Source organism: Aulostomus chinensis, chromosome 10 (genome assembly GCF_037954235.1).
Source record: "Aulostomus chinensis isolate RoL2024-O1b breed Wild chromosome 10, RoL_Achi_v1.0, whole genome shotgun sequence".
Classification (NCBI taxonomy): Eukaryota; Metazoa; Chordata; class Actinopteri; order Syngnathiformes; family Aulostomidae; genus Aulostomus; species Aulostomus chinensis.
In genome coordinates, this window is record NC_141329.1 from 28,106,529 (window position 1) to 28,134,319 (window position 27,791).

The window sequence follows — 27,791 nt, forward strand, 5'->3', positions numbered from 1 at the left end:
GTGTTTGTATATATGTATGTATGTGTGTATGTATATATATATATATACATATATATATGTGTGTGTGTGTGTCTGTGTGTCTGTGTGTTTATATATCAGCAGCGCCTGCTGACGACTGTTTCCTGGTCTTGTTTTCAGGATGAAGAGAGCGAATTCTCTGAATGTTCTTAATGTTGGAGCCCGAGAGGCTCAGGACGGCTCCCAGGTGAGCAAACGCCTGCTGATTCAGCACTTTTTTGAACTGCAGTGAAATTAAAGTCACAGTTTCAACTCTGCCTGATAAACTCGACTAAACTCGACAGTCGTCGACGTTTCACACCTGCATGAATGTCACACGTGTGATTACTCTGAGATTAATTTACCCGTGGAAGTGAGTCACTGCTCGGTGCCACTGACTCACTGACCGGAGATCACCAGTGGAAACCTTTGGATCCGGGTCACCCAGGACCCGGCGCCGGCAGAACTAGCTACTGTACTGTGTTAGGTTTTATTTTACAAAATTTAGATCAAGATTTAAACTTAGAACTAAACTTTGGTCATGATCACGGAGAGAGAAGCGCAAGTTAAACCTCCGTTGTGTCTTTCTGCTTTGTCTCTCAGTCGAGCTGCTTGACAGATCATCGAGGCCTGAGCTCCAGCACGCAGAGTCTGATGAGACGAGGTTCACTGGGCGGGGCCAGCTAACACACACACACACACACACACACACACACACACACACACACACACACACACACACGTGATAAAGGTCCCTTCAACCAGTGTCCTTGGAGTGTTTGGGGAAATCATCGGCTGTACAGTCGCTGTTTTCGATTCTGCACCAAAGTCAATTCCCCGTCTTTTGCTTTTTTTTTTTTTTTTTTTTAAACAAACAACTTTGTTGACATCATCATAAATCATCAACTAGAAATAACATTTTAATGTTTACTGCTGCTGTTGCTCTCCAGCAAAGACTTTTGTTTGGCGTTTGTCTCAAAAAGGGCTCAAAGGTCACGCGATGCCGAGACCTCGACTTATCGGTTATTTGTTCTCTGATCGCGGGACCTGACAAACATTCCCTCCTGACTTCAAGGTCGCTGGCAACTTGGAGGAAGTACCTGCAGAACCCGACCGCTAGCAGGTCCGTGATCACCAGGAGGTTAAAACGGTACCAATGATGTCATGCGTCGACATGAGTTCAAGTCGGGTGTTACTGTTACACAAAAATCTTTGTTTATTCAGAATCCGTCGGCCATCTTTGTTTGTCATCCCTGGTGCCGTCATCAGAGGCGGTCGGGCTCCAGGTCAGACGGCTCAGGTTCACCTGGACCTGGACCACTGGAGCGTACTTGTACGTCATGAGTGGTTTCCTTCTCACTTAAATTATGTGAAACCCTCCAGGTCTGCACAGCCGAGATGTCGATGTTAACATTCGGTTTTCAAAGGGAGGAAGTTGCTACCATGGAAACGTCACAAACGGGTTTTGCCTTGAAAATGTTGGGAATCCTTTGAATTTATTTCAACGTCGTTGGTTTTAATGTAGAAAAAAAAACAAGGCGTTAGCACCAGTTTACTTCAGCATTCCACTTTTTTTAGATTCTCTATTTATTTGTTTTTTACTGAACTTTAAATAAACCCAAAATATGCGCCTGTAGAGACGATCTGCTGCTAAGCCGTCGCTGGCGTCCGAGCAAACAGAGCGTAGCTGCTTTCTTTCACCTCATGTTTCATTTGTGTTAAATGTTTTTGAGTGTGGCTGAATAATCCACGCCGAGGACGTACCGTCCCAGAGTCCACCAGATGAAGAATCTGACAGTGGTGCTGCGCTGAGTTTTCACCTCGTGTTGGTTCGTTCTGATCCGCTTCACCTTCTGAGGAAAACTTCATTCCACTTCTAAAAGCTGAACTCCTCCAGGAACGTTGGCTCCTCACGACCTTCCAGTCCTGCAAACTCCTCCTGACAGCTGCACTTTTATCACTGAGACGCCTCAGAGCTGCAACTTCTCCCTCAGGTTCACGAACCTGAACTTAACGGCAGGAGAGCGTTTTTACCTTCTCGTCCTTGTCCGCTCCTGCTTAGAAAGATGCGTTTGTGTGTCAACCTCCATGTTGTGGAGGCTGAAACTGCGATTCGCCCTCCACACCGACGGCGCCCCTGGTTTCATTTTTAAAAGTGAAGTTCTGTTCCCAAACAGTTTGAAAGGACACAGGCGAGCGTCTGGAACGTCGTTCCCGCACTGCAGTTCGCTCCTCAAGACTCACTCAAACCTTCTATCCAGTTTGTAATTTAATGAACAGCTGATTGCGATGATGTCACTGCGGTTGCACGAGCTTAGTTACCATAGAAACTCCAGTCTCTTAGGAGCTTACTGACGCACCTGCCTGAGTGTTACATGCAGCACGGAGGATGTAGAACAGGGATTTATTTCACTTCCTTGGGAGACATGTTTGCGTTTTGTATCTGACGACTTGAGTTGAAATGTAAAATAAAGACATGTAAAAAAAAAAAAACCACCTCTCAGGCGTCTGGCGTGACCGCTTCTCTCTCCGAGGTTTGTAAAATGATAAATGATGAAACTCCACTTGAGAACGTCTAAATTTGTATTTTTGATCCACGCACAGTCGTGAAATAACCTGGGCTCTCGCTTGATAAGGCAGAGAAACCTCGACTGCTCAGGTTGCTGTTGTTTTTTAAACGTATTTCACCTCAGCGCTGCTCCATGTCGGCTCATAAATACCTGACTTGCAAGGAAGGACAATTTTAATGGACGACACCATCGGTCTCCCTGACGTGAGAGCGCTCTTCTGTTTATTGATGTACGTTGGAAACATTAGGAAAACTCAATGATAATGTTGGGAAAAAAACTCCACTTGAAAAATCAAATATTTATTAAAGCACCAAGTCCCCCCCCCCCCCCCCACAACTGAATTTTTAAATACAAAACATTTATGTTCCAATTTTCATACAACATACAAATAATTGTTCTGATAAAATTGTAACACTGCTCAGTAGAAAAGGAGACTAACGGGTCTCGCAACACGTTGGGCCACTGAGAGAGAATTACTCATACTTGATATAAAAGTACCTGCTTCTCAAGTACTAATGGACAGGACTCCTGAACTCACCCTTGCACCGCTGCTTGGTGACAGCAGAGAGAGCTAGCCACATACAGTTAGCCTGAAGCTAACGGGGACTGGCGGCGCTCGTCTGTGTGTTAAGTTTGTGGATTATTGAGCTCACGGCCTGATGAAGACGACGTGGATTAAACCTCAACCTCGAGTTTGTACGCGGGCCATTTTGAACGCCTCTGCTGCAGTTAGCCATCAGTCTCCGTTAGCTTCAAGCTAAATACACGTAGCGGCTCTTTCTGCACTCTGGAGTCACGAACTGTCTTCTGAAGGTGTTTGGTGTATAAACAACACCGGTGGTGCAAATGTTCAGTGGACTTTATGATGTAACATACTGACAGATTGGAGGCGTGGAATCAGGACCGTCTCTCACGTTTCAGGCCTTTGACCAGAACCTTTTAGCCTCCGGGATCTCGTCTTCGACCCGGTTCCCTTCTTCGCCATCCTGAGTCTTGCCTCAGTGATGACATGGAGGCTTCAGGTCTGGTGAGCGATTTGAGTGATTTTCTTCAGCATCTCCTCCGACTGCAGCTGCTCCAGAGTCAGCAGAGACAGACCCAGCTGGTCCTCCTGGAGGGGGACAGGAGGGGATCAGACACCAGGGACCAGGACGACCAGCTCAGAGGCTCAGCACATCCAGGGTCACATCTCTAGGAGACGAGGCCAGCAACTTCCGAATCAAACGATTCCCCAGAGCCAAAGATGCAGGTGTGAAAGTCAGCTGAGAGTTCAGGAGGCTCATGGTTGTGACGCCTCTGGTCGCCTCAGTAAAAGTACATGAAAGCTGCTGGGACGCCACAGTGACGAAGACTAGAGAGGCCCTGATCTGGAGTCTGAGCGGCCCAGTCCTACCAGTCCTACCAGTCTGAGCGGCCGAGTCCTACCAGTCCTACCAGTCTGACCGGCCGAGTCCTACCAGACTGACCGGCCGAGTCCTACCAGTCCTACCAGTCTGAGCGGCCGAGTCCTACCAGTCCTACCAGACTGACCGGCCGAGTCCTACCAGTCTGAGCGGCCGAGTCCTACCAGACTGACCGGCCGAGTCCTACCAGTCTGAGCGGCCGAGTCCTACCAGTCTGAGCGGCCGAGTCCTACCAGACTGACCGGCCGAGTCCTACCAGTCTGAGCGGCCGAGTCCTACCAGTCTGAGCGGCCGAGTCCTACCAGTCCTACCAGTCTGAGCGGCCGAGTCCTACCAGTCTGACCGGCCGAGTCCTACCAGTCCTACCAGTCTGACCGGCCAAGTACTACCAGTCTGACCGGCCGAGTCCTACCAGTCCTACCAGTCTGACCGCCGAGTCCTACCTGTCTGAATGGCTGAGCCATCTGCCGCAGGAAGTGCTTGGACAGCTGGACGGCCTCGTCCACGGTGAGGTTCAGACTGCCGTCGTTGATGTGCTCCTGGATCCAGCGAGGAAGCTTCCCGCGCTTGTCTGCACGGGCGTAGCGCTGCAGAGACCAGAGAAAGAATCCTGACTGACCTTCCCTCCAGCTACCAAACGCTGATGTCAGGTCAGAGGATGTGACGGGACGCTGCTGGCAGCACCACGCACCTTGTCAGCGAATATCATGAGCCCGTAGTCGGTCTTGCCTCTGATGGCTCTGCCGACACACTGGGCCGCATGACGCATCGCATCAAACGTGAGGAAGTCATTCTCTCGGATCTGGAACTGATCCCGCAGGTACTCCAGACGAGCCTGAGCGTCGGCGAGGGAGGAGTGGAAGAACGTGGGTCAGAATCCCAGCAGAACATCGTCTCAGTTTCAGGTTTGGAACACATTTCCTGCTTGATGATGGCAAAAACAACGGACTGACCTTCAGGATGCGGCTTTGCGTGTAAACATACGGGACTCCAAACATGATGACTGCGCGGCCGAAGTGATGCACTGGACAGAAAACCAGTCAGTCAGTGGCGGGAAACCACAAACACACAAGCGCTGCCACAACCACGACCGCCATCTTTGATATCCTGATTCCTGCAGGTGTGCTCGTTATTTACCGAAATCGATTCCCTCGGACACCTTCCCCCTGGCCACTGACAGGAGGATGGCCCCCCGGCCGTTCTCACACGCCTGAGAAGAGACACGTGAAAGGTCAGAGGTCACAAGTCTGAGACCTGCCAGGGGAACAACACAGCTGTGACTGTGGAGCTTTCGCAGGAATTTGCTTGTATGTCAAGTGAGCTGGCCGTGCGGCGGCCGGGCCGGCGCGCGTCTCACCTCCTGGTATTTCTCCAGGGCCATGCTGGTCTCTGCTGCATCCTGAGTCTCAATGAAGATCAGCTTGTTCTTCTGAATATTCTCCAGGATTCCCTGCAGACCCGAATCCCACAAACACCCACAGCTTTAAGACTGCAAGAACACAAATCATTTGACTGACAGGTCGTCTAGACCGGTTCAGGTAAACAACGGGGGGGTGGAGTTCTAGCCCAGGGTACCAGGTCCAGCTCTCACACTGACCTGTTCATACCAGGACGCCACTATGTTCTCCATGTAGACATAGCTGGTGAAAAAGGCCACGATGCCATCGGGAACAATGGCAGACATCTCCAGGAGCAGGTTGCCATAGTTACGGATCACAGCTGAAACAACAAGTCAGCCTGTTGCATCTGAACCAGAACAGTTTGTTCCATTTGGAGGTAAATAATGACGACCGAGACGAGTCGCCTCACCAAAATCCTCTCTGGTCTCAAACTTGGAGCTCAAGGCCACCTGATCGTTTCCTCTCCCGACAATCTACGAAAACAAAGAGAGGAAGAACGAAGACACAAACAGGATTGAAGGGAATTGAAGCGTGGAAACAAAGCGATCCAGTCAAGGACGGCGAGGAATATTCCTCTCCTGAGTGAAAGCGTGTGTCACGTGCGTCTCCACACCAGCGGGCAGAGGCAGGTTCGTGCCAGCGTCATGGTGAAGGACGCCATGGTCACCGGGCGGAAGTCCAGGATCCGGGGGTAGATGTCCAGGGGGGAGAGAGTCTGAGGACAAGCGCACGCTATTACAACATTTGGATGAAACTGTTGACAGTCGCAGTGACACCAACAGGAAGGAGAACCTGCAGGACTTGGGTTCTAAGAGGAGAACCTCCAACTGAGAACACCAACAAGAGACGAGAGAGAACTCACCCCCGAGGTGATGATGACCGACTGAAACCTCTGAAAAACTGGTTTGATGGCGATGGAGGGGTCCATGCAGCTGAGGGGGAGAACCGGAGCCGTCAGGACAGACAGAGGAGTTCCCACATCGGAATCACCAGTTTTTAAAGTTTCATCATGAAAGCGTCAATGAGCTGCAGCGTGGAGGCTGCCTCCAGTGGCCACGCCAGGAACTGCAGTTCTGATCAATTCTCAGCCCTGCAGGTTCCTGCTGGTCAAACCCCAGAACACACACTTGGATGGTTTGACTACGTAATTCCAGAGTAGCAAGTCTCGGAACTTTTCAGAACAACAACAGAATTGACTTGAATGTTTCTGTTTCCCGGTCGGGGGAGGGCGAAGGTTCTCTCCCACCTGAAGTGCAGCACTGGGTTGGCGATAGTTGGAGTTCTGTCTTCGAAAGGCTCGATGATCAAAGTGAACCCTGCACAGACAGAAAGAACACGACCGGCGAGGCTCAGATACACAAGCGGTCTCAGGGAGCAGCTCTGGCGGCGCGTGATGTCATCGGTGAGGTACCTTGGCTGTAGGTGCTGACTAGGGTGGCGAAGTTAGAGATGAGCGTAACAGCGGAGAAGTCGGTGATGTCAGCGATCTCCAGGGTTCGCAGCAACGACTGCAAGCGCTCGGCACAAAACCTGCAGAAGCCCAGACCATGAAAGATCAGAGGAGTCAAAAAGATGAGAGGATGGGAGAGGAGAAGGAAGGAAGGGGGACCAGAACGCGTTCGTCCGGAGAAGTCCAAGCTGAAGAGGAAGATCTCAGTGACTCTGTTTTGATTTTCCTGCCCAATAAAAGCTGACTGACCTGAGAGGCTTGCGGTCGATGCAGACTTTGTCAAAGATGTCCTTGAGGAACTGGGGGGCGCTCTCCTGGACCACGTGCTGCACCCTCAGACGCGACTTCAGGTACTCCAGGAAACGCTTCAGGAAGCCCACGAAGTGCTCGGCGGTGCGAATGGTTCCAGGGACGGCCTCTGCGAGCGGGAGGGAGAGCGTGAGCCGCTGAGACACATTCCGTCTTCAGACGCTCGTCCCGACGCTCCTACCTTGAAGAATTTCATCTGGCAACACCGGATTTGCAAGGTAGACGTCCGTCTCCCTGGCGACGTTGGCCTCCTTCAGCCCCTCCACCAGTCGCCGGTACTCCTCCTTCAGTTTGGCCGCGTCCGTCTCTTTAATCCTGTCAGACACTCAGATGTCAGGTGACCATGAACAGGCGTCAAAAACCCTTCTGTGTGAACCTGAAACACGTGGAAGAGTGAAGTGGGAGGAGTCTTCGCTCGTTCCAAGGGAGTGACATCATCACCTCACTGTGCTACTATTCACTGGCAGGGTTCGGGGTCACGGGACTGAACCGATTTATTTCCTCACAATTTTCTTGGGAGGATTCGGATCATAGATGTGTTCATGTGTCTGGAGGAGACACAAAGGTTACACAAAATCTACTCTGACTAACACACACTCACACACACGAGTATATGATGGCTGCAGCACCTTGCTGGTGTTCTATTCTGGTCACATGACCTGCTGTTCCTGTGTGTGGGCGGAGGGACGCTGAGGTTCAAATATGAATGTGGCTCCTCAGTGGTGCTCCGTGTGTGTGTGTGTGTGTGTGTGTGTGCAGTGTCACTGCAGCGTCCCTACTTGTGTATCGTGTTCTGCAGCGTGTCCACGTTGTTCTGGCAGCGGTCCAACGTGCGTCTGGTGATGTTCACACTCATGGAGTCGATGCACACGTTGTCTGAGGGGCAAAGAGGCAGGGAGGAGGAGGAGGAGTCACAATTTCCCAACGTTCCCCAGAATGATCGCCATGATTGGCAGCTGAGATCATCGGCGGCGTTCCTCACCGATGTTATGAGCCTCGTCAAACACCACCACCGACTTCTTGGCCAGTTCTTTGGACACCAGGTCGGCGATCTTGGGGTCCAGCAGGTAGTGGTAGCTGTAGACCACGATGTTGGCGTGCAGGATCTGAGGGGAGCGGAGACGAGAGGACACACTCAGGGAGACACGACCAGCCCTCATGGACACGCTGCAAATATTACAGTATTACTCAGTACTGCAGTAGTAACGAAGCAGTCAGTTTAGGCTCACAGAAGTCTCCACTCGAGGTAGAACCTGAAACACTTGTTCGATATTCATGTGGAAGGAAACTTTAAAACTACAAGTACTCCCGCAGGAAGTAGTACATGCTTGAATACTGCATTGTTCACATCAGCACTTGTAGGTGCTGCTGTCGCGGGAAACCAGACTCCTGGTGAGCGTGAGCAGGTGGACGCCGCTCCGAGACGCCTCCTAAACTCCTCCGACGCGCCAGAGGAATAAAAACACTCAGGCGCGTTTATCTCGTCAGTCAATCTTAGTCTGCTGTCGCTGCAGCAACGTACAGAGTAGCGCGCCAGGTAGTACGGACACCAGCCCTTCCTCCTGCCCAGCTCCTTCAGGTCATCCAGGTTGTAGACACCAGCAGGAAGTGGCACCTGCCGGCCCACGGCGTCGAATTCCTGCAGACACCACCCAGACATGAGGAGGGTGAAGGACACACAGACACACACACAGACACACACACACGTAAATCCCTTCCATTAATTGTAAAGATAAAGATAAAGATAAAGAATCAGGGACTGGTACTGATGATGATGATGATGATGATGGTGGTGGTGAATGTCTCACCTCATAGAAGCGACACACAGGCAGGTTGGGGTTGCTGTGACGCTGGACGCGGATGTAAGACGCCGTCAGACTGTGACACTTCCCGTCCACCTCCTTCCCGAAGCGCAGAGAACTCACCTGGAGCAGAGCAGGCGGCCTTCGCTCAGAGGACACAGATTTCTAGAGGCTCTGAGAGCAGGAGGAGGAGACGCGGGTGGACGTACCTCTGGATGGATGCACAGGTTCTTCCTGGAGGACAGGGCCAGAGCCAAGAAGTTGTTGCTCTCTCCGGTTTCCTTGGAGTAAAACTCTATCAGCTTCCTCAGCTCCTCCACCACCTGGAGGGATGAAGGTCAAGCGTCTCACATCCTGAGACGCTCACGCTACGCGGCAACGACCGCCAGAGAACACGGTTAAAACTGAAGACGGGGTCAGGCTGACTCACCTTTTCAATCTCAGGAACGGTTCTGGAGCAGTAAATCAGCTTGGTCACCTCCAAAGGGAAAGCCTGCAGGAGCAAAGCTCACGTTAGCGAGTTCACCAGGCGTTTCTGAACATGACGCCGCTCGACCTGATCGAGGTCACACGAAGACACGGCTGAACTCACCCGCTGGTAGGCAACGATGAGAGACAGCAGGGAGATGGTCTTCCCTGTCCCTGAAGGCATCTCCAGGACTCCATGACCCTGGAAACACACGCAGACCCTCATTTCCTCACAAAACCTTCAAAATGATCACGAACCTGAATTAAAAACACACATCTGAGCTCCAGGACAGTTTGTTCCCCCAGAAGAGTTTAAAATAGAAGTACAAGTGAAATAAGAGGTGGAGCTCGGCTCTGCTCGACTTAGAAACAAAGCATCTGTCAAGCGAACAAATCTGCCTCTCTAAGGATGCATTTCATCAGGAGCAGGAACAGCACAGCACGCCTGGGAGGAGGAGGGCTGGTGGTTCGTTCACCTGCCAGCTCGGAGGAGGAGATGCGTCCTACGCTCCCGGCAGTTCAACCTCCCTGGTGTGAACGAATAACCTGAAGTCGGTTGAGATAAGCGGCCCTACCTTGGCATCCAGAGTCCTCTTCAGCTCCAGCATGTAGGAATACTGCTCGGGGTAAATGTAGTCATACGGGAAATACACCAGCAGCCCGTCGATGTTGAGCCTGAAATCAAAACAGCAGCTTTGACTGCCTCGCTAGCAGGTTCGCCTGTGACGATGCTCGCCTCGCCCAGCAGCTCCACCTGAACTTGTGAACGCTGCTGCTTTTAACGCGTACGAAGCTTCTGGCACCAACACTCGAGTTCTAGCAGATGCTAGCTGTGTGTTAGCCAACAGCAGCTTCAAGCTCGCGCTAACAGATCGCGTTTCCCCCGGCAGGAGCACTCACTTCATTGTTGTAAGACTTCCAGCTGTCCCTCCAGTTCCTCTGCAACTGCGTTTGCTAAGTAGAAATACTCATTGAAAACTTGGCTGTGTGTACAAAAACGCAAACACACAGCAATGCTGCCGGTGATTCTTCTTCTTCTTGTGTTGTTATTCGCGGGTCGCACCAACGGGCAACAACCGCACAGCGCCACCTCTTGCGCTGGAGGTTGAACCGCGACGGTAATCTTCAGACATCTTTTTCACTCGATTTCCTTTCAGAACAGTGACGTTCATCCGTAAATCCTGAATGTTTTCCTAGAAGTTCGGACTCGTTCTTCAAGCGTATCATTCCATGGATAACAAACGAACCTGGGCAGTTTTTAACCTGCCTCTGTTGTGTTTTTCCAGGATGCGGTCCCATATGCGGTGGTTTGTAGTTTCACTTTTATCCACTAAGGGGCAGCATCGGCCTTTACATGACGGCTCAGGATCCGTTTGGATCCATGGAGAATGGTGCGAGTTTACGCCCTCCAGTGGCTGCAGCGTGACACTGCACCAAAATTTTACTCAATCAATGCAGACAATGCAACTTCCGGTGTAGACTTTCAAAACAAAGTAGAAGCCGAAAACAGCCAGTTCAACTCCGGTGTGTTCTGTGAATCTAATCGCTGAAATGCTGAAACTTTAACAGAACATCAACTGTGGGCACCGTCGCCATGCTGAAGCTGAGGGAAGTTCATCCACTGATTTCAGGGTTTGAGTTCTTGAGCAACACTAAACCTCAAGTTGTTTTTTTCTATAAAAAAAACAAAAAACACTGTTGTTCATTTTCTCCACAATACATTTATAAGGTATTTCTACTTAATTCTATTACTAATTAATGTTTTACCACCTCTCTGGGCTTAAAACACACACCTTCACTCATATCAATGTCTGAATTAATCCACAAATTAAAAGCCCAGCAGAGCTGTAAATCAGTGGGTGTGGACATTAGTTGGATTGTCAGGGATCATTTGGGAAGTTGAGGGAACATTTGGAGACTCACTGTTGGACCGTGGATGGGACGCTCCCTCTGCGCCTCCTGTCAGGTTATTTAAGATGTTTCTGGGACGGTGACGCAAGAACCAGGAAGTAGAAATAGAAGCACAAGTGTGTTGATGTGTGAGTGAGGAAAAACCTGGAGTCCAGCAGTTCCTTCCTTCACAGGAGCGTTTATTCATGGCTTTACAGTGACGTATACAGCATAAATGACATCTGAGTAATAGGCTACTGTGGTCAGTTGGTGAACGTTAGCGAGGCGACTTCAAGCCGCCGCTCTGAGTTGGAAGAATGCGGACGTCTGACAGTAAACTAGGAGGCAGCAAACCGCAGTTAAAGAAGACGAAGCAGGACAGTTTCACCTCTGGAGACGGATCGGCGGGTTTTGTTTGTGACATCCGGTCGTCTAGAACCTTTTTAAAGGTTAAAATGAGATTTGAGGAAGTCAAAGTCCGCGTGTTGACACAGACACAAGAAAATCTGATACCTGTCAATCACCTGATCCCACGTGTTTGCATGCACCTTAAAAATGCGACGTCCCCAAAAACGTCTCGCCCCGGGTGCACGGTGTTAAACTCCTATTCACTGTTGGGGTCTGTCTTTTTCTGAGAGCAAGTTTGTTCCTCGCGTCTGGTGACGTCGGCCTGGGCCTTTCTGAGGAGGCCGTTTCTGATTCCTCTTCTCTCCTCGCGGGCGAGTCACCGCTGCTGCCGACCATCTTTTTTGGTTTAGAAACATCTGATGGTTTCTGCACCGGAAAACGATGGACGACTGGGCTGGAGACTCGGTGTTTCCACGGGTTTTTCTCATCACCAGTGACGGAATTTACCTGATGGAGAACATCAGACGTTACCGTTTACCTGAATAATCCAGAAGAACCCCGATGTTATCGCTTCATTGGCGTGCAGGTAAACGCACTCAGTGACTCAATCCAGGTCCGGTTCAGCTTGGTTGGACGGTTGGACTCCCACTGCAGAAATTCACATTTGTAAACATTTTAGAATCGAGTGACATCACGGCTGTGAGAAACGTTGCTGTGAAGAAACGAGTCCTGACGTCTGCTCACAGCTGGCGCCTCCCGCCGCCTCAGCAGATGCGACGGCGTTGGCAATGTCCTGAAGCGACCCTTCACCCATCAACTGAGTTTTGCCTCTCAAGCACTCGCACATCAGCGTCCGGCTCACAAAGACGTCCTCCTGCATCGCTTCTGTCAGTCCAGAATGCAGAGAGCCGATGCGCACGTTTAGCTTGATGCTAACGGTGACGATGGCTAACAGCGGCGGCGTCTTCCTCATCCAGCCGTCCACAAACACTTTGATTTCCAAAACTCACGACACCATGTGCGAGTACCTGGGACGCAAAATACACTTTTCTGTTGAAGTACTGGCCCGGACGTCCTCGGCGGGACAACAGGCCGATTCTGTTCATGAGTCTGTGATAAAGGCTCCCGAGGACCAGGCGGTTGCCACGGCTGCCGTCATGTCTCTCAACTGGCCTCAAAAGAGGCGTTTTCTCTTTGTCCCACGTCCCTGCTGCTCCTCCAGGCTCCGCCCACTGGCGTGCAGCTGACATCCACCAGCGTCCTTGGGTCACAGCTCACAGCGGTCATCCACGTTCTTGTAGCGGTCCATGATACTCAGGACATCCTCCAGGATGGAGGGCCCCAGGTCCAGGTCCAGACCCGCCATAGACTCAGACCGCGACACATTGGACGAGACTGTGAGACCGGTGAGGTGGAAGGGTCCGCAGGGCGACTCGCTGCGTTCGCTCCTCAGATCCTCATTGCTCAGGCCGGCGTCCGAGTCGAGGCTGAGACCTCGGCGGACGTCCAGGGGCCCGCAGGTCTCTGACATGGAGTCCTCAGAAGACACCTCAGAGAAGGAGCCGGAGGAGGGGACGAGCCTGCGGATGGCGGGGGAGAGGGAGACGTCGCGGCACGGCTCAGACGCCAGGCGGCCCACCACGCCGTTCTCACAGAGTGACAGCGTGGGGTGGTGCCGGGTGTCGGTGTAGTCGGCGCTCAGCGCCGGCTTGAGGTTCTTCTCTGCAGCCTGGGGGAGGTGGTTGATGGGGTGGTCCTGGGAGGACAGCGAGGGGGGGGAGGGGTCATCCAGGTGAAGGCGGGGGGGTTTGGGCGGAGCCTGTTCATGGGCGATGAACACGGGCATGGAAATAGTGGTCTTCAGCAGGCCGGCGGGCGTGTGTTGATAGTGGTAACCGTTGTAGGTGTACTTGTTGGCGTCCTGTTTACCCTCCCCCGCTCGCCGCTCCACACTGTGTGAGCGGGCGTCGCCGTTCTGCGCCCGCATCAGGGACGGCAGCATGTCCATCTTACCCTGCAGGAAACCCACGTCCCCGAACATGTCCCCCTCGCCTTCGGGCCCCACGTGAGCGCTGTGACGCACGTCGCCCAGCGGGGGGCTGATCATGTCCCCAGAGAGGACGTCACGCAGCTTCGGCTTCTTCCCCTTCTTGGGGGTCGTAGTTTTCAGGTAGATTGGCGTCTTGGCGGGCATTTTGCTTCCGAGAGAAAACTCCTGGGTGCCAACAGACTCACTTGACCAGAAGCTCCCGTGGCTCGTTCCAGTCTGTGTTTCCTCTTCAAGAAAGTATGTGGGTCGGTCAGTGTGGTGGAGCAGCCCCGGGGGGGTTGGGCCTCACGCTGACATGTGACTGCGGGGGAGGCGGAGGAAGGCCTTGACCTCGGATCCCTCGTTCTCTCTCACACTCACAGAAACACCATTTCTCTCCCTCCACAGGTAAACGGCGAGGAAGGGACGAGGAGGAGGAAGTCCAGAACACCGCAGATCTGTTGGGAGACACCAGAGAGAGAAAGAGTGAGACGGAGATGTGGAGAGCGGGAGGAGAGGGGGAGGAGAGGGGGAGGAGAGCGGGAGGGAGGAGGCGGGGGAGGAGATTTACGACCGTCTTTTCAGCGCAGCCGAGGACATATGATAGAAAACACTCCAAGAATCCAGTGTTTGCTAAGAGGGGGTATGCTGCTCAAGAGAGAGAGAGAGTGTGTGTGTGTGTGTGTGTGTGTGTGTGTGTGTGTGTCTGAAGCTTGTGAGTCAGTTGGTGAATCAGCCCAGAAAAACGGCCGCAATTTCCCAAAGACACTTGAGCTCAGCCAGCGGACGCAAGGACGCCAGCAAGGAAACGGCGGTTCAGAAAAACCCTCGTGATTCCCGTCGCTCGTTATCACACAAACATGGGGGGGGGGGGTTTCTGACCTTTGACCTCAACTCTTTCACACACAAAATATAAAAGAGACAGAAAACAGAGCGCCAGCAGAGGAGAGAAGCTGAAATAATTGTTAGTAAACCAGAAGAACGCGTTCCGCCGATTAAGCAACTTTTTCATGCGGTACCAAAACAAACGGCGCCTTGAGAACGGTTCCGCTCTCATCGCCCGCAACTCGTGAGCGGAGGCGTGTGTGGATAACGAGTAAACACATTCTTCTTCTTCTCCTCTGCACAACAACGGAGGAGCGGAGCAGCAGCTTCCAGCGCAGAGATCCGTTTGTGCGTCTGAGTTCAAAGCCTGGAGACGAACTCAGGAATGCGTTCTGGCGCCTGAAACGGCGTCTGAACCTCCAACCAACAATCACAGTCCTCAGCTGTGCTGGGTGATGGTTAACACGCGTACGCGAATGCTCTGTGACATCACAACCTGGCTCTACTTCATCTTTGGGATTTGTGCCCTGAGGTGAGGGCGCAGACGCCATTTCCATCACGACGGCATCAGAGACGCTCGTGTGAATATTCACGTTCACATGTCGCCCGCCAGGTCGACCCCGTGAGGTCAGACGTGCTCATTCTTCGATTTTTCAGCCTGAAGTAGAACAGTTTTTTTATTCTGGACTGAAAATAAACAGAAGCTGAAGCGAAAAAACAACATATTTAAAACCAAAAACAGGTAAACTCCCTCCGCCGGAGCTCCGCCCATCACATCGCGTCGCTGCCTGCAGGACGAACGTCCTCACGCCGTTTCTGAGGTTTGAAGGAAGACACAAACGAACCGCCTCCACGATGAAGAAGAAGAGAAGAACCAGCAACGTGAACTTCCTCCTCACTCGTCCGCCAGGCGTAAAACGCCTTTACCTGGCAAACCTCCGCCAACTCAGAGGGGCGTCCAAGAAAACGCGACAGGAAGTCACTTTTCATGTAGAGGGAAGTATAAATGAGGGCTGGCAGGAGAGTCCTGAACTGCGTCTGAGAGGAAAAACTCAAAGCTGCCACAGAAACCTGATACTTGGAGTTCCGGTGCCACAAGAAAACTACACTTTCATTCAAGTACAAAGTTCTTCTGTACTCGCTAAGTACACAAGTCCTTCATGTAGCGAAGTTGGACACGAGACTGGTTTGGTAACTTGACCACCTGTAACCAGGATGTGGCGGCGTCTCAGTGCGCCGGCCAGAACCACCCGCGCCCCTCCAGGGACCACGGCGCCATGTTCGGTTCACTTGGCCTTCATGACACCACAAATATTACAATACTTTGCCAACAACAGTATCACGATTCAGCAAATACTCAACAACCAACCGACGACAGAAACTCTGAGTGCAGAAATCCAAGGGTCGAGAGGTCAAACCCTCGCTGGTCATCACGACGGCGAGCGGAGCAGTGGAAGGTGTGGAGACGTGCGCCTCCCGCACATCCAGTCCATCGACGCCATTGTTCCTCTCGCCGCCAGAACATCTGAACCGCACCAGAGTCCACGGACTCTCAAACAGCTCTGGTCTGATGAGGGTCGTAAACGAGCAGCGCTGGCGAGCCAAGAACTCACACACGCGGCTCATCAGCAGGGTTCTGACTGGAGGAGGTGAAGCGCCGGCTGGAACCGGGCCACAGAACCTGGTTCCACAACGGCCGTGTCTCCAAACTGGAGCCTCGGCGCTGGAAACGTTCTAGTTAGTAAACAAGTCACACGCCTTTGACAGCCAACGGAGAACAAAACTTCCTGTGTAGGCGACAGATTTTAGAGCAGCGAAGAGTGGACCAAGGTTCTGGAGCAGGCCGACTCGCAGTGGGGAACCGCATTAGTAACCAGTGCGGGGGTCAATCCTGGAACTGGTCTTGGAACCACAAGCGTAGAACGGACTACTTTGTCTTCTTCTCTTCCACGTTTGTTTCGCGCGCTGCTGTTTTCTGAAGTGTCACTCAAAAGAACTGAAACCTGCTTCAACATCTTTGAGCCTCAAAGTTCCGCCAACAGAACCAAAAACGTTTTTAAACAAAAATAAAGAAAACCAGCGACGGATGAGCAGAACTTCATGGAACTCCTGCGCTCATTTTACTGAGAACCCTGAGGCGTTGGCGTTGACCTCTCAGACCGACGGAGGTCAGGGTTTTTACCAGTCGGGACTTTTTGGTGAAAAAAAGTCATCCTTCAGCGCTGCCTCATGAGACGGGACCGGAACGGCCAGTCACCTCCAATCAGCTGCTCTTAAATCTGTCCTGCAGCCCAGAAAAATGGTTCCAGTCAGACAGCAGCCGGAGCGCCGGAGCGCCGTGGCTCCGGGGAGGAAGAAGCTCAGACAGACGCTCAGGGTTCCTTCAGCTGATGATGCAATCAGCCACGGCGGAGGCTGACCTGACATCTGTTTCTGCTCTCAGCCTCCACTTGGCACTGAAACAGGACAGAGAACCGCTGAACCAACCAACCAACCACACACACACACACACACACACACACACACACACACACACACACACACACACACACACACACACACACACACACACACACACACACCTATCCTTGTTGGGGCATTCTGCTGACTTCCTAACGCTAATCCAGACCCTAATCCTGACCCAGATCCTGGCCCTGACCCAGACCTCGACTCACACCTGAACTCCAACTTTTACCAGGAACTCATTAATTATGTTCCACTGCATCAGAACCGGTCTTTGGTCCCCAATGGGATTGGAGTTCCTGATAAGAGGTTAGTCATTGTAAACACACACACACACACACACACACACACACACACACACACACACACACACACACACAACTTGTTTGCATGATGTCATCCGTCTGCTGAGGGTGTTTTCCTGGTTAGTTGGGTTTCACTGTGACTGTGAGTGAGTTAACGATGACTAGTGTGTGTGTGTGTGTGTGTGTGTGTGTGTGTGTGTGTGTGTTAACCAACTTCTTGATGTCACAATGACCTCAGACTTGCTCTTTCAAGCTAAAAGCATGAACGATGATGCAGCTGCACTTCATCTCCCACATGCACTGAAAAAAATGTGTTTACGCCGTTAAATTGATAGCAGACGTGGTCCGAGGTCCAGAGAAGCGCCAGCAGAGGAGGAACGGCCCGGTTCTTGATTGACTGACACCCCCCACCCCCCCGGTGTGTTATGTAAGGCTGAGATCATCCGTGTCCTCCTGGAGACTCCCGTCCGTCAACTGTTTGGTACCAGTGGAACAAATCTCCCTCTGGTCTAATCCTCAGAATCACGGTTCCAGGCGCTATTTTCAGTTCTTGTGTAACATCCACCTGCCGCTGCAGCCTCTGATGGAGCTCCTCCACGGAGACGCTGGCACCAGGACCTGGGCCCTCCAACGCCCCTTTCCACCTGCCTGAACCCAGTCCTGGTTCTAGTGTTGGTGCTGGTACAGGGCTGGTGCTAGTGTCGCTTCTGAGCCGGTTCCCTTGCTGGTTCTAGGCTGATGCTGGTTCACCGTTGGTTCAAATGTGAAGGTTCTGAGAACCCGGTCGTGAGCCAACTGGACCCGCCTGTGGTCTCCTAGCAGCGCCGCCACCTGCCTCGCGAGTCTATGAACCTCGGGTGGAGCAGAGAAGCCGAACCCGAGGCCGCCTACACCTCCGCGTCCCCCGTTCACCAAACTGAGGAAGGAGCGGGCGGCACCCGGGTGGAGGCTCCTCGGTCTCCACCAGCAGCGCCTCGGGGGACGCAGGACTTTGTTCCTCAAGAAATCTCATTTTCCCCTCAGCGTCAGCAGGAGCGTCCCGCTCGCCGCCGGCGCGGCTTCTCGCTGCCCGCTAATCTGATTAGAACCCAGACCGCCACCGCCCGGGGAGGGAGGCTGAACCCGCAGCCCCGCGTCCCAAACACGGCTGAGAAGCTGTGACATCACCTGCAGCTGCCACACACCTGGGGAGGCTACGTCACACATCTGCCCACCTCAATATTCTGCCCGCAGAACATTTCTGAGCTTCACGCAGCGCAAGAAAAAATCCGTCCGTTCAACAGTTTGGCAGCAGGCGCCGAGGAGACCCGTCAACCCATGAGAACCAACCCAGGGGGCACCGACCCGCCGGTGTCTCCGGTACCTACCAGCCGCGGCGGCGCGCCGTCATCCTGCCGGAGCCGAGACGTTTGGAGTTTAGTCGGACATTCCGCCTCACCGCGGGGCCGTGACTGCGTCTGGAGCCGCTGCTCGGAGAAAGTGGATCAAGAAACCCCGTCACATGACAGCATTGGGAACGGACGACATCCGGTGGGCGGATTTCAAATTAAAAGATTAAAGCCTTCGTCTTAAAAAAAAAAGTGTTTTTTGGGGTGGGTTTTTTGGCATTTCCGGTACTCAGGTGTTTCCCCCTCCTGCATTTCTTGCATATGAGTCCAGAATGCAGGAAGAGCCAGCCACCTGTAGCTAGCTTTAAGCTACAGGAGACTGGTGGCTAACAACTGCTCTGAGCAACACTGGCAACTTTTGGTTTTAATTTCTACGTAGAAAGATTTGTGTGATTGATCATAAATGCAATAAAAATGTTTTTTTGCTAACTTTGAGGTGTTAGAGCTTAATAAGTAATCAGTGAATAAATGAAACGATCTGTTAAAAAAAATCAAACCATCTGAACTGCTGAAGAGGATGAGCAGATGGTTACTGATCAACCAGTGAGGCCAGTAAGACCGGCGGGGAGTGGCGTCCCTGGTTAACTGGTGTTAATCATGAGTCTGAATGTCTGAAGCGTTTTCATTCACCGCAGAGTTCAGCCGTCTTTATTCACGTCTCAAAGCTTAAACTCACAACTCGACGCAACCGAGCGTTTGACAACGTTGCATTTCCTTTTGTCAGATGTTGTCGGCCATTGGTTTGGTTTCTCTTTGCCCTGCCGCTGATCTCCAGCTGAGACACACGGCGTGAAGGTGATGAATCATCTGTTCTGTAATTTGAGTAGCAGCAGGCTCGCAGAGACGACAACAACGACAACAACAACAACAACAACTACAATGACACCACAGTTCAGTGGACAAAGCGGAGGTAGAAAAAGAGTCTTGAGCAACACATCAGAATATAACGTTTAAACTGATATTTCACCCAAAAAAAGTGTCATTTGTTCATTGGGGTCTTTGAGGGTTCAGGTTTCTTCCGTTCAGGTCTGAGACACTGAATTTGTTCATTGGGTTCTTTGAGGGTTCAGGTTTCTTCCGTTCAGGTCTGAGACGCTGAAGCTGAGGAGCAGCGGCGCCTCTTCTGCCTGCAGCTTCTGGGTTTTCAACAAACCTCTCCTGTCCTCCACAGATGTTTTTCTCTGGTTTATGAGGAGCAGTTGCGCATCGAATTTGGCCTTCGTGTTTGTTATCGCCGCCCAGTTGAAGCCTTCCGGAGCGTAAAGTTTGGCCCCGGCAGAGTTGGCCCCTCGGCGGAGCGGCAACGGGATAATGAGGATTTCTCCGATGGAGAATGCAGACGCTGGCTGTTGGTCTGCAGACGCATGAGGTTCACGGCTCCCGCGAGACTCCCCTTTCTCCCCCTTCGCTCATCCCTGGAGGCCAATTTTCGCTGAAGCAGCGTCAGGCCACGAAGCTGCACGCCAGCCTCAAAACGGCCTTCATGGCTCTGACTTTTGTCAAAGTGGGGATTCTGAAAGCGCGGCGTTGTCTTTGCTCCGTGTGTCACTGTCACTTTGTGCGTTTGGGGCGACTGGAATGTGCAAAGTCAATAAGCGAAGAATTCCCACGCGGCAGGGACGCAGCAGAGGTGACATCACCTGAGTACATCAAGATGTCATCTGTGCAGCGGGAGGTGGTCCTCCCTCCCTCCTCCAGCCCCCCCAGGTGTCACCCCATGCTGCTGGAGTTTAAAGGGGAACTTCAGGTTTTCTTCTCCTTGGTTGTCGTTGTTGGTGTGGAAAATGTGCTTTTGGTGGCTGGAGGCTGACAGCTGCCGTCGCCCCGCTGGATTCCATGTTAGTTGCTGTGGGGCCGGCAGAGGCTCTGCCCCGGGGCGACTTCAAGAATATTAACTGCCATTCTTGGATGGAACTAAATCAGGAAAGAGGGTCGAGGGTGAAAGAAAGGAAGAAGGAAGTTCCCATTTAACCCCGAGCAAAGATGGAGGAGCGAAGTTCAGGATGCCAGGAGTGAGGAAGAGAGTCACAGGAAGAGGAACAAGGCCGCGTTCGAGGACGCTTTGTGCCGTGGGCCGAAGGGACGCAGCCCAGCAGCTGCAGCCGCTCTGTCGCCTCTCGTTGTACGCCATGACACCGTGACGCCATGACGCCGTGACGCCATGACGCCGTGACGCCATGACGCCGTGACGCCGTGACGCCGTGACGCCATGACACCATGACACCATGACGCCATGACACCGTGACGCCATGACGCCATGACGCCACTCAGTCAGGTGGAATTCACCCGTCCCGTGTGGCATTTCACAATAAGAGTTGAGATCAAGCAACTCCAGTCTGAACCTCATTCTTGTTTTTATTAAACTCCACTTCAGGAGCGTCAGCAGGCTGTGGCGCTCCTACCTGCTCCTCCTCATCTCCTACCTGCTCCTCCTCATGTCCTACCTCCTCATCTCCTACCTGCTCCTCCTCATGTCCTACCTCCTCATCTCCTACCTGCTCCTCCTCATCTCCTACCTCCTCATCTCCTACCTGCTCCTCCTCATGTCCTACCTCCTCATCTCCTACCTGCTCCTCCTCATCTCCTACCTCCTCATCTCCTACCTGCTCCTCCTCATCTCCTACCTCCTCATCTCCTACCTGCTCCTCCTCATGTCCTACCTCCTCATCTCCTACCTGCTCCTCCTCATGTCCTACCTCCTCACCTCCTACCTGCTCCTCCTCATCTCCTACCTCCTCATCTCCTACCTGCTCCTCCTCATCTCCTACCTCCTCCTCCTCATGTCCTACCTCCTCATCTCCTACCTGCTCCTCCTCATCTCCTACCTGCTCCTCCTCATCTCCTACCTCCTCATCTCCTACCTGCTCCTCCTCATCTCCTACCTCCTCCTCCTCATGTTCTACCTCCTCATCTCCTACCTGCTCCTCCTCATCTCCTACCTCCTCCTCCTCAAGTCCTACCTCCTCATCTCCTACCTGCTCCTCCTCATCTCCTACCTGCTCCTCATCTTCCTCCTCACGTGCTGACGTTGCCCTCCCAAAGCGCTCAGAGGAAACCAGCCCCCGTCTCCTCATTCTTCATCTGCTAGCTTGAATGTCACTTGTTGAAACGTTTCCCCACCACCTAAGAACCCTCCCAGATGTCCCGAGCCGCCTCACGCCCAAATCTGGAGTCGCTCCTGGGGTTGGATTTCCATTGTGGGGCAGTGAAAGTCACGGTTCGACAAGGCTGAGACACTTAGTGACCTCATAGCCAGGAATTCTGGGAATCTGCGAGTAAATGACCTTCCATATGTTTCTATTTTGTGATCGAGGCGAACGGCGGAGCCTCAGCGGTGAAAGAACGACGGAAGGAAAATGAAGAAAAGGGGGATGAAAGGGAAATGAGAAGAAGAAAAATAGATTTAACGAGGCAGTTTTCCTGCCGGCGACTTGTGTTTGGGTGCAGGGAGGCGGAGTCAACAACCAGAGAGGTGCAGAGACACAGAGTCCTCCTCCTGTTGACCTCTGGCCTGCAACGCTCCCACTGACAAAGAGCCGGAGGAAAACCCTGACAAAAAGGAGAATCAATGCCATCTTTAGCTGCTCAGTCCCGTTCCTGGATAAGAGAGAGAGAGAGGAGCATCCAAACGACGGGAAAAACAAGATGGGAAGAACAGGCGACGCCGGATGAGAGGGACGAGTCACAGAGGATTAAAAACAGGGTTCCAGACTTTGACCCTCAGTCGAACTGCGGCATCAAACTTCCAAATCCTCATTGACTCTGAAAATTCTGTTCCATATTGACATTATGATGCTGATATCATCAGTCCAGGAGCAGCGACACCTGTGAGGGGACGACTGAACCCGGTCCAGGGCTGAACCTCCACGTAGCTGCACGTCTGCGTGGGACTTCCTCCGCCCACCGCGGCGTTCTCAGCCTCCGGGGAACAATTTCACTTGATACAGCATGTAACAGTTTGTCAGGCTCGGTTCCCAGAAACATCAACATCTTTACTTCCTGTTGTGGAACAGCTTGAAGCAACCCAGCCAACAAATCACAGGCTGGAGGGACACAAACCTGCACACACACACACACACACACACACACACACACACACACACACGCTTCATTCAGCCTGACAAACGCACTCATAAACACTCTTCAGCTGAAGATAAACATCGGTGAGGCTCCCACGGTCGCTAGAAATCTGCTCGACATCACAAACGCATTTTTTAAAATCTTGTTTCACTTGGACGGCGTTGATGCCCGGAAGCAGATTACAGCTGCACGCCAGAAGGCTTTCTCCTGGAGGCCTCTCAGAGTCCAGGAGTCATGGGTCGGGTGTTTGTTTGTCTTCCAGCTGTTCAGGTTCTGAGGTTCCTGCGGTCACATGTTGGTTCCTCAGCCTGAGGGCAGAGGTCAAGTGCACGCTCGGTGTGAGTCAGCCGCGGCGATAAGTGAAGAATCCCTTCCTCTCTTTCGCTGTCGCCGTCTATTTCGGCGGGTTTGTTCCAGGCGGGGCAGGAGCTGTGACCCTCCGGACGACCCCCCCGGGCCTGGACGGAGAGGGGGAGGAAAAGGGGGACAGAGGGAAGCCAGAGGAGAGGAGGGGAGGATTGAGGGAACAGATGGAGACGGAGGGAGAGGGAAAGACTCCAGCATGTTGTGCAACTCGGGGGTTGAATTTCTGCTAGAATCTGGTTTCTTATGTCATCGTGCGTTCATGCGCGTTTATGTAACGCGGCGGGGGAAGCGAACCAGGGCGTTCATGTTCCTGCTGACCAGTCACCAGCTCAGTATTTCAGGCTGCAGTGACACATTTACGGCCCCGTGTTCTTTTGCCCTCGGCCCTCTTACATCATTCATTGTTTTGTTTTCCATCCGCTGCTGCTGCTCACTCTGGAAAACACCTCCGGAGGAGCGGAGCCCTGAGCTGCGTGCGCAGCCCCAGACGCGGCGCAGCTCAGGGCTGTAAAAGTGGAGACTTTGGCTGATTTCATCACCGAGGGTTGAGTCGCACGTTCGCCGGAGTGCCTTCCTCTGGGGGATGTGGATGTTGAAACCAAATGTTTTATTAGTCCTCCTCAAACGTCTGTAATCTAGAGCCGCATGTTTCATCGACTGAAACAACAAGATGAGGCTCGTTTCCGCGGTAATCCCTCGGCGCCGCGCGAAGCCTCCAGGTGTGTTTCAGATCGATGATGTCATCAAACTGCTGATAGCTGTTGTGTCCCAGCAAGCGAGAGCGACCTCCTCCATCCTGGCTGTGTGGAGGCCAAGAAACTGATACTAATCAATCAGTATGATTGGTCATCACAAGATAACGAGCGCGTTAGGATAACGAGACCAACGTGCCGCGATCACGAGATGACCATTTACTGGTTTTCACTACGAGGGGTCAGGTAAAGCCATCCGGCACCTCTGGAGCATCGTCAGGTAACCATGACGACCTGGTGGACTGGATTATACTGGTGGGGTGATGGAACAGTCAGTCAGATTTTGGGATTGACCCAAACCTGATGATGTCATAGCAGGACAATATCAGCCGCATTCTTTGAGCTCCTGCAGCGTCCAGCGAAGCGGCGTCCGTGCCTGAGCTCGTCTCACACGTCTCACCAGATCCTGCGACGTTTGATGAGCTTCCAGCGCGTTCTGAGCCTGAGAGCCACGGCGGACGGCCACTCCTCAACCACAGCGCTGACACAGTTCGCCTCGCCAGTCCTCCACCTCGCTCGTATTGTGAGTTTAATATCTAATAAACAGAAAAAGAAGCAGAACCCAGAGAAAACAAATCTTAAACTGCATTTGATGAAGAGCACGAGTGCAAAGTTCAGGGTTCTGTAGGTGCGACTTCAGGACAAACGCTTGAATGACGCCTCCACTGCGAGGATGTCATCTCACTGCACAAAGGAAAGAGTCGCCGTGGGACAAGTCGGGCTGGCTGGGGCCTGACGGAGGATGCAATGTTCCCTTGACTTTGACAGGAAAACACAGCATTGTTTAGTTTGCTAGCGAAGCGATCCATCAAGGAGGAGAGCTGGGCCGTCCCTCCCCGACCAGCGTGGAGGTCCAAGAGGAAAACAACAACAGATATGGAAAGAATTCATCCTGACGAGACCGCGGACGGCGACCGCCAGGGGCGGAGCGCCACTGCCTGCCAGGGAGGTGAAGGAACGTCGGCAGCGATGAGCGGCAGGACAGGAAGCTGGACGTGTGTTCGCCAAGGTCACATGGGAACAGCAGGTTTGACAGTCCCAGACTCTTAGAACCTGGAGGTAGAGAGACCCCCCCCCCCCAGAACAGACATCACAACGGCGAATGATTTACCAAATGTGCCTCAGCAGGCCGGGAGGCTGTCAGGTCCTCACAAGGCCACAAACACTCTTCAGATGGTTTTTTTCAGACTTTGTTTCTGAAGTTCAGGCGCCAACTGGATGTGAGCTCGTCCAAGGACACCTCGCAGTCCCCGCCTACCGCGCTCGACTCTCTCTGCTAACGAGGACGCGCACAAAAACCACGGTGCTCATTCATGGAGACTGAGACGCCCCAACAAGGCGTGAAGGCCTGCGGGTGCTGATGACGTCACTCCTGAATGGTGCCGCAGAAGAACCGGCAGCCATATTGGGTGTTCCATCAGGCGGGGGCATAAAGATGCGCCAGCCGCCATCTTGAACATCTGTCAAATGCCACATCAAGTTTTGAAGTCTCGCTTTTGACTTTCTGCATTTCCTGATTTCCAGCGTCTAACTTTTCCTCTCCTTTCAGATCCACTTCCTGTCCTTGTGCGTTTCCCGCTCCTGTGATGGTCCGCCCCGCCCCAATGGGATTCATCCAGTCTGATGGCATAGGAATCGGTGAAATGACCATGAAAATGACCTCTTGACACGTGAGGCGGCGCCAGGAGATCTTGTATAATTCCATGGGGTCAGTTAGGCTCCATGAATGGTGGTGAATGTAGTTTTAAAACATCACCTTCCTGGTGAACGATGTCACAAACACCAGTTGTTTGTCCTCTAATTTCTCTTATATTTGCCTTCTTCGTCTTGTTGTTCTTCTTCTTCGTCGTCTTCTTCTTCGTCTTCTTCTTCTTCGTCGTCTTCTTCTTCGTCTTCTTCTTCTTCGTCGTCTTCTTCTTCGTCTTCTTCGTCGTCTTCTTCGTCGTCTTCTTCTTCGTCGTCTTCTTCGTCGTCTTCTTCGTCGTCTTCTTCGTCGTCTTCGTCTTCGTCTTCTTCGTCGTCTTCTTCGTCGTCTTCTTCGTCGTCTTCTTCTTCTTCTTCGTCGTCTTCTTCTTCTTCTTCTTCTTCTTTGTCTTCTTTGTCTTCTTCTTCGTCTTCTTCTTCTTCGTCTTCTTCCAGCTGTCTATCGCTGCATTTAGCTGAAGAGGCGGTGAATCCTGAGGATCACGACACGCCTGAAAGTGCATCAACAGTCAGTTTTTCACAGTCCTGCTGTTGTTAGCCACCAGCCTCGTTTAGCATCGAGCTAAATCTGTGTGTCTGGCTCTTTCTGCGTTCTGGAGGTGATGAGGATTAAAACTCATGTGTTTGTAAGCTCAAGTCAACTACTTGTGAGTACTTGAGAGGCAAAGCAGACGTTTTGTGTCAAGTACCACAATAAAAGCTTCCGTCTGCGCGTGGACGTCCTCTCAGAAGTGAACCATTTTCCTGAAGAACGGCAGCAAAGCAGGTAACAAAGCAAACGGAGCAAAAATCTGCGTCTGGCTGCTTTACAAACAAATTCCACTGATAACTGCAGAATCAGGAAGTCAGGGGTTTAAGTGAGGACAGCAGCACGGAGTCCAACTGACGGGTCCTCCATTTTGTTCTTGGCTTCGTGTCCCCGCTCACAACTTCTTATAAATTAGCTGAGCGAACGCAGATCGGCTGAATTTAGAGAAGCTTTCTAACAACACGTGAAAAAACTGTTGGTTTGATGGGAGAACACAGATGGGAGATGTGTTCTTACACACACACACACACACACACACACACACACAATTAGTGAATTGTGTGTTTCAGGAACACCACGGTCATGTGGCGACCACAAAGGCTCCTGTCACATGTGGACTCTACATACCAACAGCGTGATGTCAGTTTGTTCATCCCCTACTGACGTTCTGCTCATCTGGACCGTCGAAGGCCACAGCACAGAGAACGCTGGCGGGCCCTCGAGGTCGCGCGTCGCCCTTCCTCTCTGGTCACGTGATGCGGAGACGCACCTGTTGGTCTGACAGGTTTGGTTTCGACTGGTTGAAGAAGCTGAGGAAGGAAGCGACGCAGGCCGAGGAACGGCCACTGGAAGGTTGTGTTCTTGAGCTGTTCTGCGTGGGGAAAGTGGCGTTTTGTCACCCTGGGCTTGGCCGCGGCGGAGCTCTGCACTGAGCATTTAATCATTTAAGTAAAGTTTTATTTTGTAGCCACGGTGAATCCTGGGTAAGACTGTCCTCCGCCTCATCTTCCAGCACAGCTGCTGATCTCACTCAGAACCAGCGGACGTGACCGCTGAACCGTGGAGGAACAACGTTCTGTTCTTACAAAGCATTTAAATAACCGGGGGGGGGGGGTACTGATAGTTTCATTAACATTCTGACAGTGACGTCTGAGGTCACTGTCCTGATACCAACGTCCTACGACAACATTCAAGTCCCAACACCGCGGCGGCACACGAGTGTCTTATCGGCAGGGGTGTTTCCTCCAGAACGTTCAGTTCCTCCTCAGCACAGCAGCGAGATAAAAGTGCGTACAGCTCTCAGGCAGCAGCGTTCAGGGTTGAGTTGCAGAGCAAGGAGAGAATCAGAGGAAGGAACGTAGCAGCACGGAGACACGCTGGAGCCTGCAGGAAGAGCAAGCGGCCCTCACTCTCGCCTCACTTTGCCACAGATAATAAAATCACCTGCCATTATTTTTAGAGCCTCGGTGATCAGGAGGCTCCTGCTGACCCCGCAGCTGCTGTTCTTCTCTTGAATCAACCTCAGTGTTTACATGCTGGGAAACTCAGCTCAACTCACACACGCTGGGAGGAACGTGTGTGTGTGTGTGTGTGTGTGTGTGTGAGAGTGCGCTGCGGCTTTTGTGCAAGTTGGCCCGCAGAAAAGTGATACAATCTAGAATGTTTGTTTTCTGCAGTTCTTCTTAAAATGCAAAACTGTTTCTTTTGGAACTC

General features: G+C 52.3%; 3 protein-coding genes across 6 annotated transcripts in view; 1 reads left to right on the forward strand and 2 right to left on the reverse strand.

Annotated features, from left to right (window-relative positions):
- The window catches only part of klc3 (kinesin light chain 3), a 9,808-nt gene extending 8,926 nt beyond the window's left edge, over nt 1–882 (forward strand). Inside the window, exons 13-14 of the mRNA XM_086216839.1 lie at nt 139–205; nt 601–882. Coding sequence (XP_086072965.1) covers nt 139–205; nt 601–684 — 151 coding nt within the window. The 3' untranslated portion in view covers nt 685–882. The remainder of the gene's footprint in view (nt 1–138; nt 206–600) is intronic.
- Nucleotides 883–2,900: 2,018 nt separating this feature from the next.
- Nucleotides 2,901–10,449, reverse strand: ercc2 (excision repair cross-complementation group 2). The gene is made up of 23 exons (XM_086215292.1): nt 10,300–10,449; nt 9,975–10,074; nt 9,524–9,601; nt 9,362–9,424; nt 9,141–9,254; nt 8,938–9,054; nt 8,652–8,768; nt 8,112–8,235; nt 7,909–8,005; nt 7,311–7,444; nt 7,070–7,238; nt 6,782–6,900; nt 6,617–6,686; nt 6,233–6,302; nt 5,984–6,085; nt 5,780–5,843; nt 5,568–5,689; nt 5,328–5,420; nt 5,108–5,180; nt 4,924–4,994; nt 4,662–4,805; nt 4,414–4,557; nt 2,901–3,678 (listed from the first exon to the last, which is right to left on the reverse strand). Exons 1-23 carry the CDS (start codon nt 10,302–10,304, stop codon nt 3,586–3,588), a joined length of 2,283 nt encoding a protein of 760 aa, XP_086071418.1. The 5' UTR covers nt 10,305–10,449; the 3' UTR covers nt 2,901–3,585.
- Nucleotides 10,450–11,443: 994 nt separating this feature from the next.
- On the reverse strand, nt 11,444–26,899 carry LOC147255132 (cdc42 effector protein 3). Of its 4 annotated transcripts, XR_015118225.1 has the most exons (4): nt 26,706–26,899; nt 18,627–18,725; nt 12,234–14,124; nt 11,444–12,144 (listed from the first exon to the last, which is right to left on the reverse strand). XR_015118225.1 is itself a non-coding variant. In XM_086216840.1 (3 exons), the coding sequence occupies exon 3, from the start codon at nt 13,829–13,831 to the stop codon at nt 12,905–12,907; it is 927 nt and encodes a 308-aa protein (XP_086072966.1). In that variant the 5' UTR covers nt 13,832–14,124; nt 18,627–18,725; nt 26,706–26,899; the 3' UTR covers nt 11,452–12,904. The 4 variants fall into 4 exon arrangements, 3 of the variants coding, with proteins under 3 accessions (XP_086072966.1, XP_086072968.1, XP_086072967.1); XM_086216840.1 differs by having other exon boundaries at nt 11,452–14,124; XM_086216842.1 differs by lacking the exons at nt 18,627–18,725; nt 26,706–26,899 and adding an exon at nt 17,493–18,415 and having other exon boundaries at nt 11,452–14,124.
- Between the last annotated feature and the right edge of the window lie 892 nt (nt 26,900–27,791).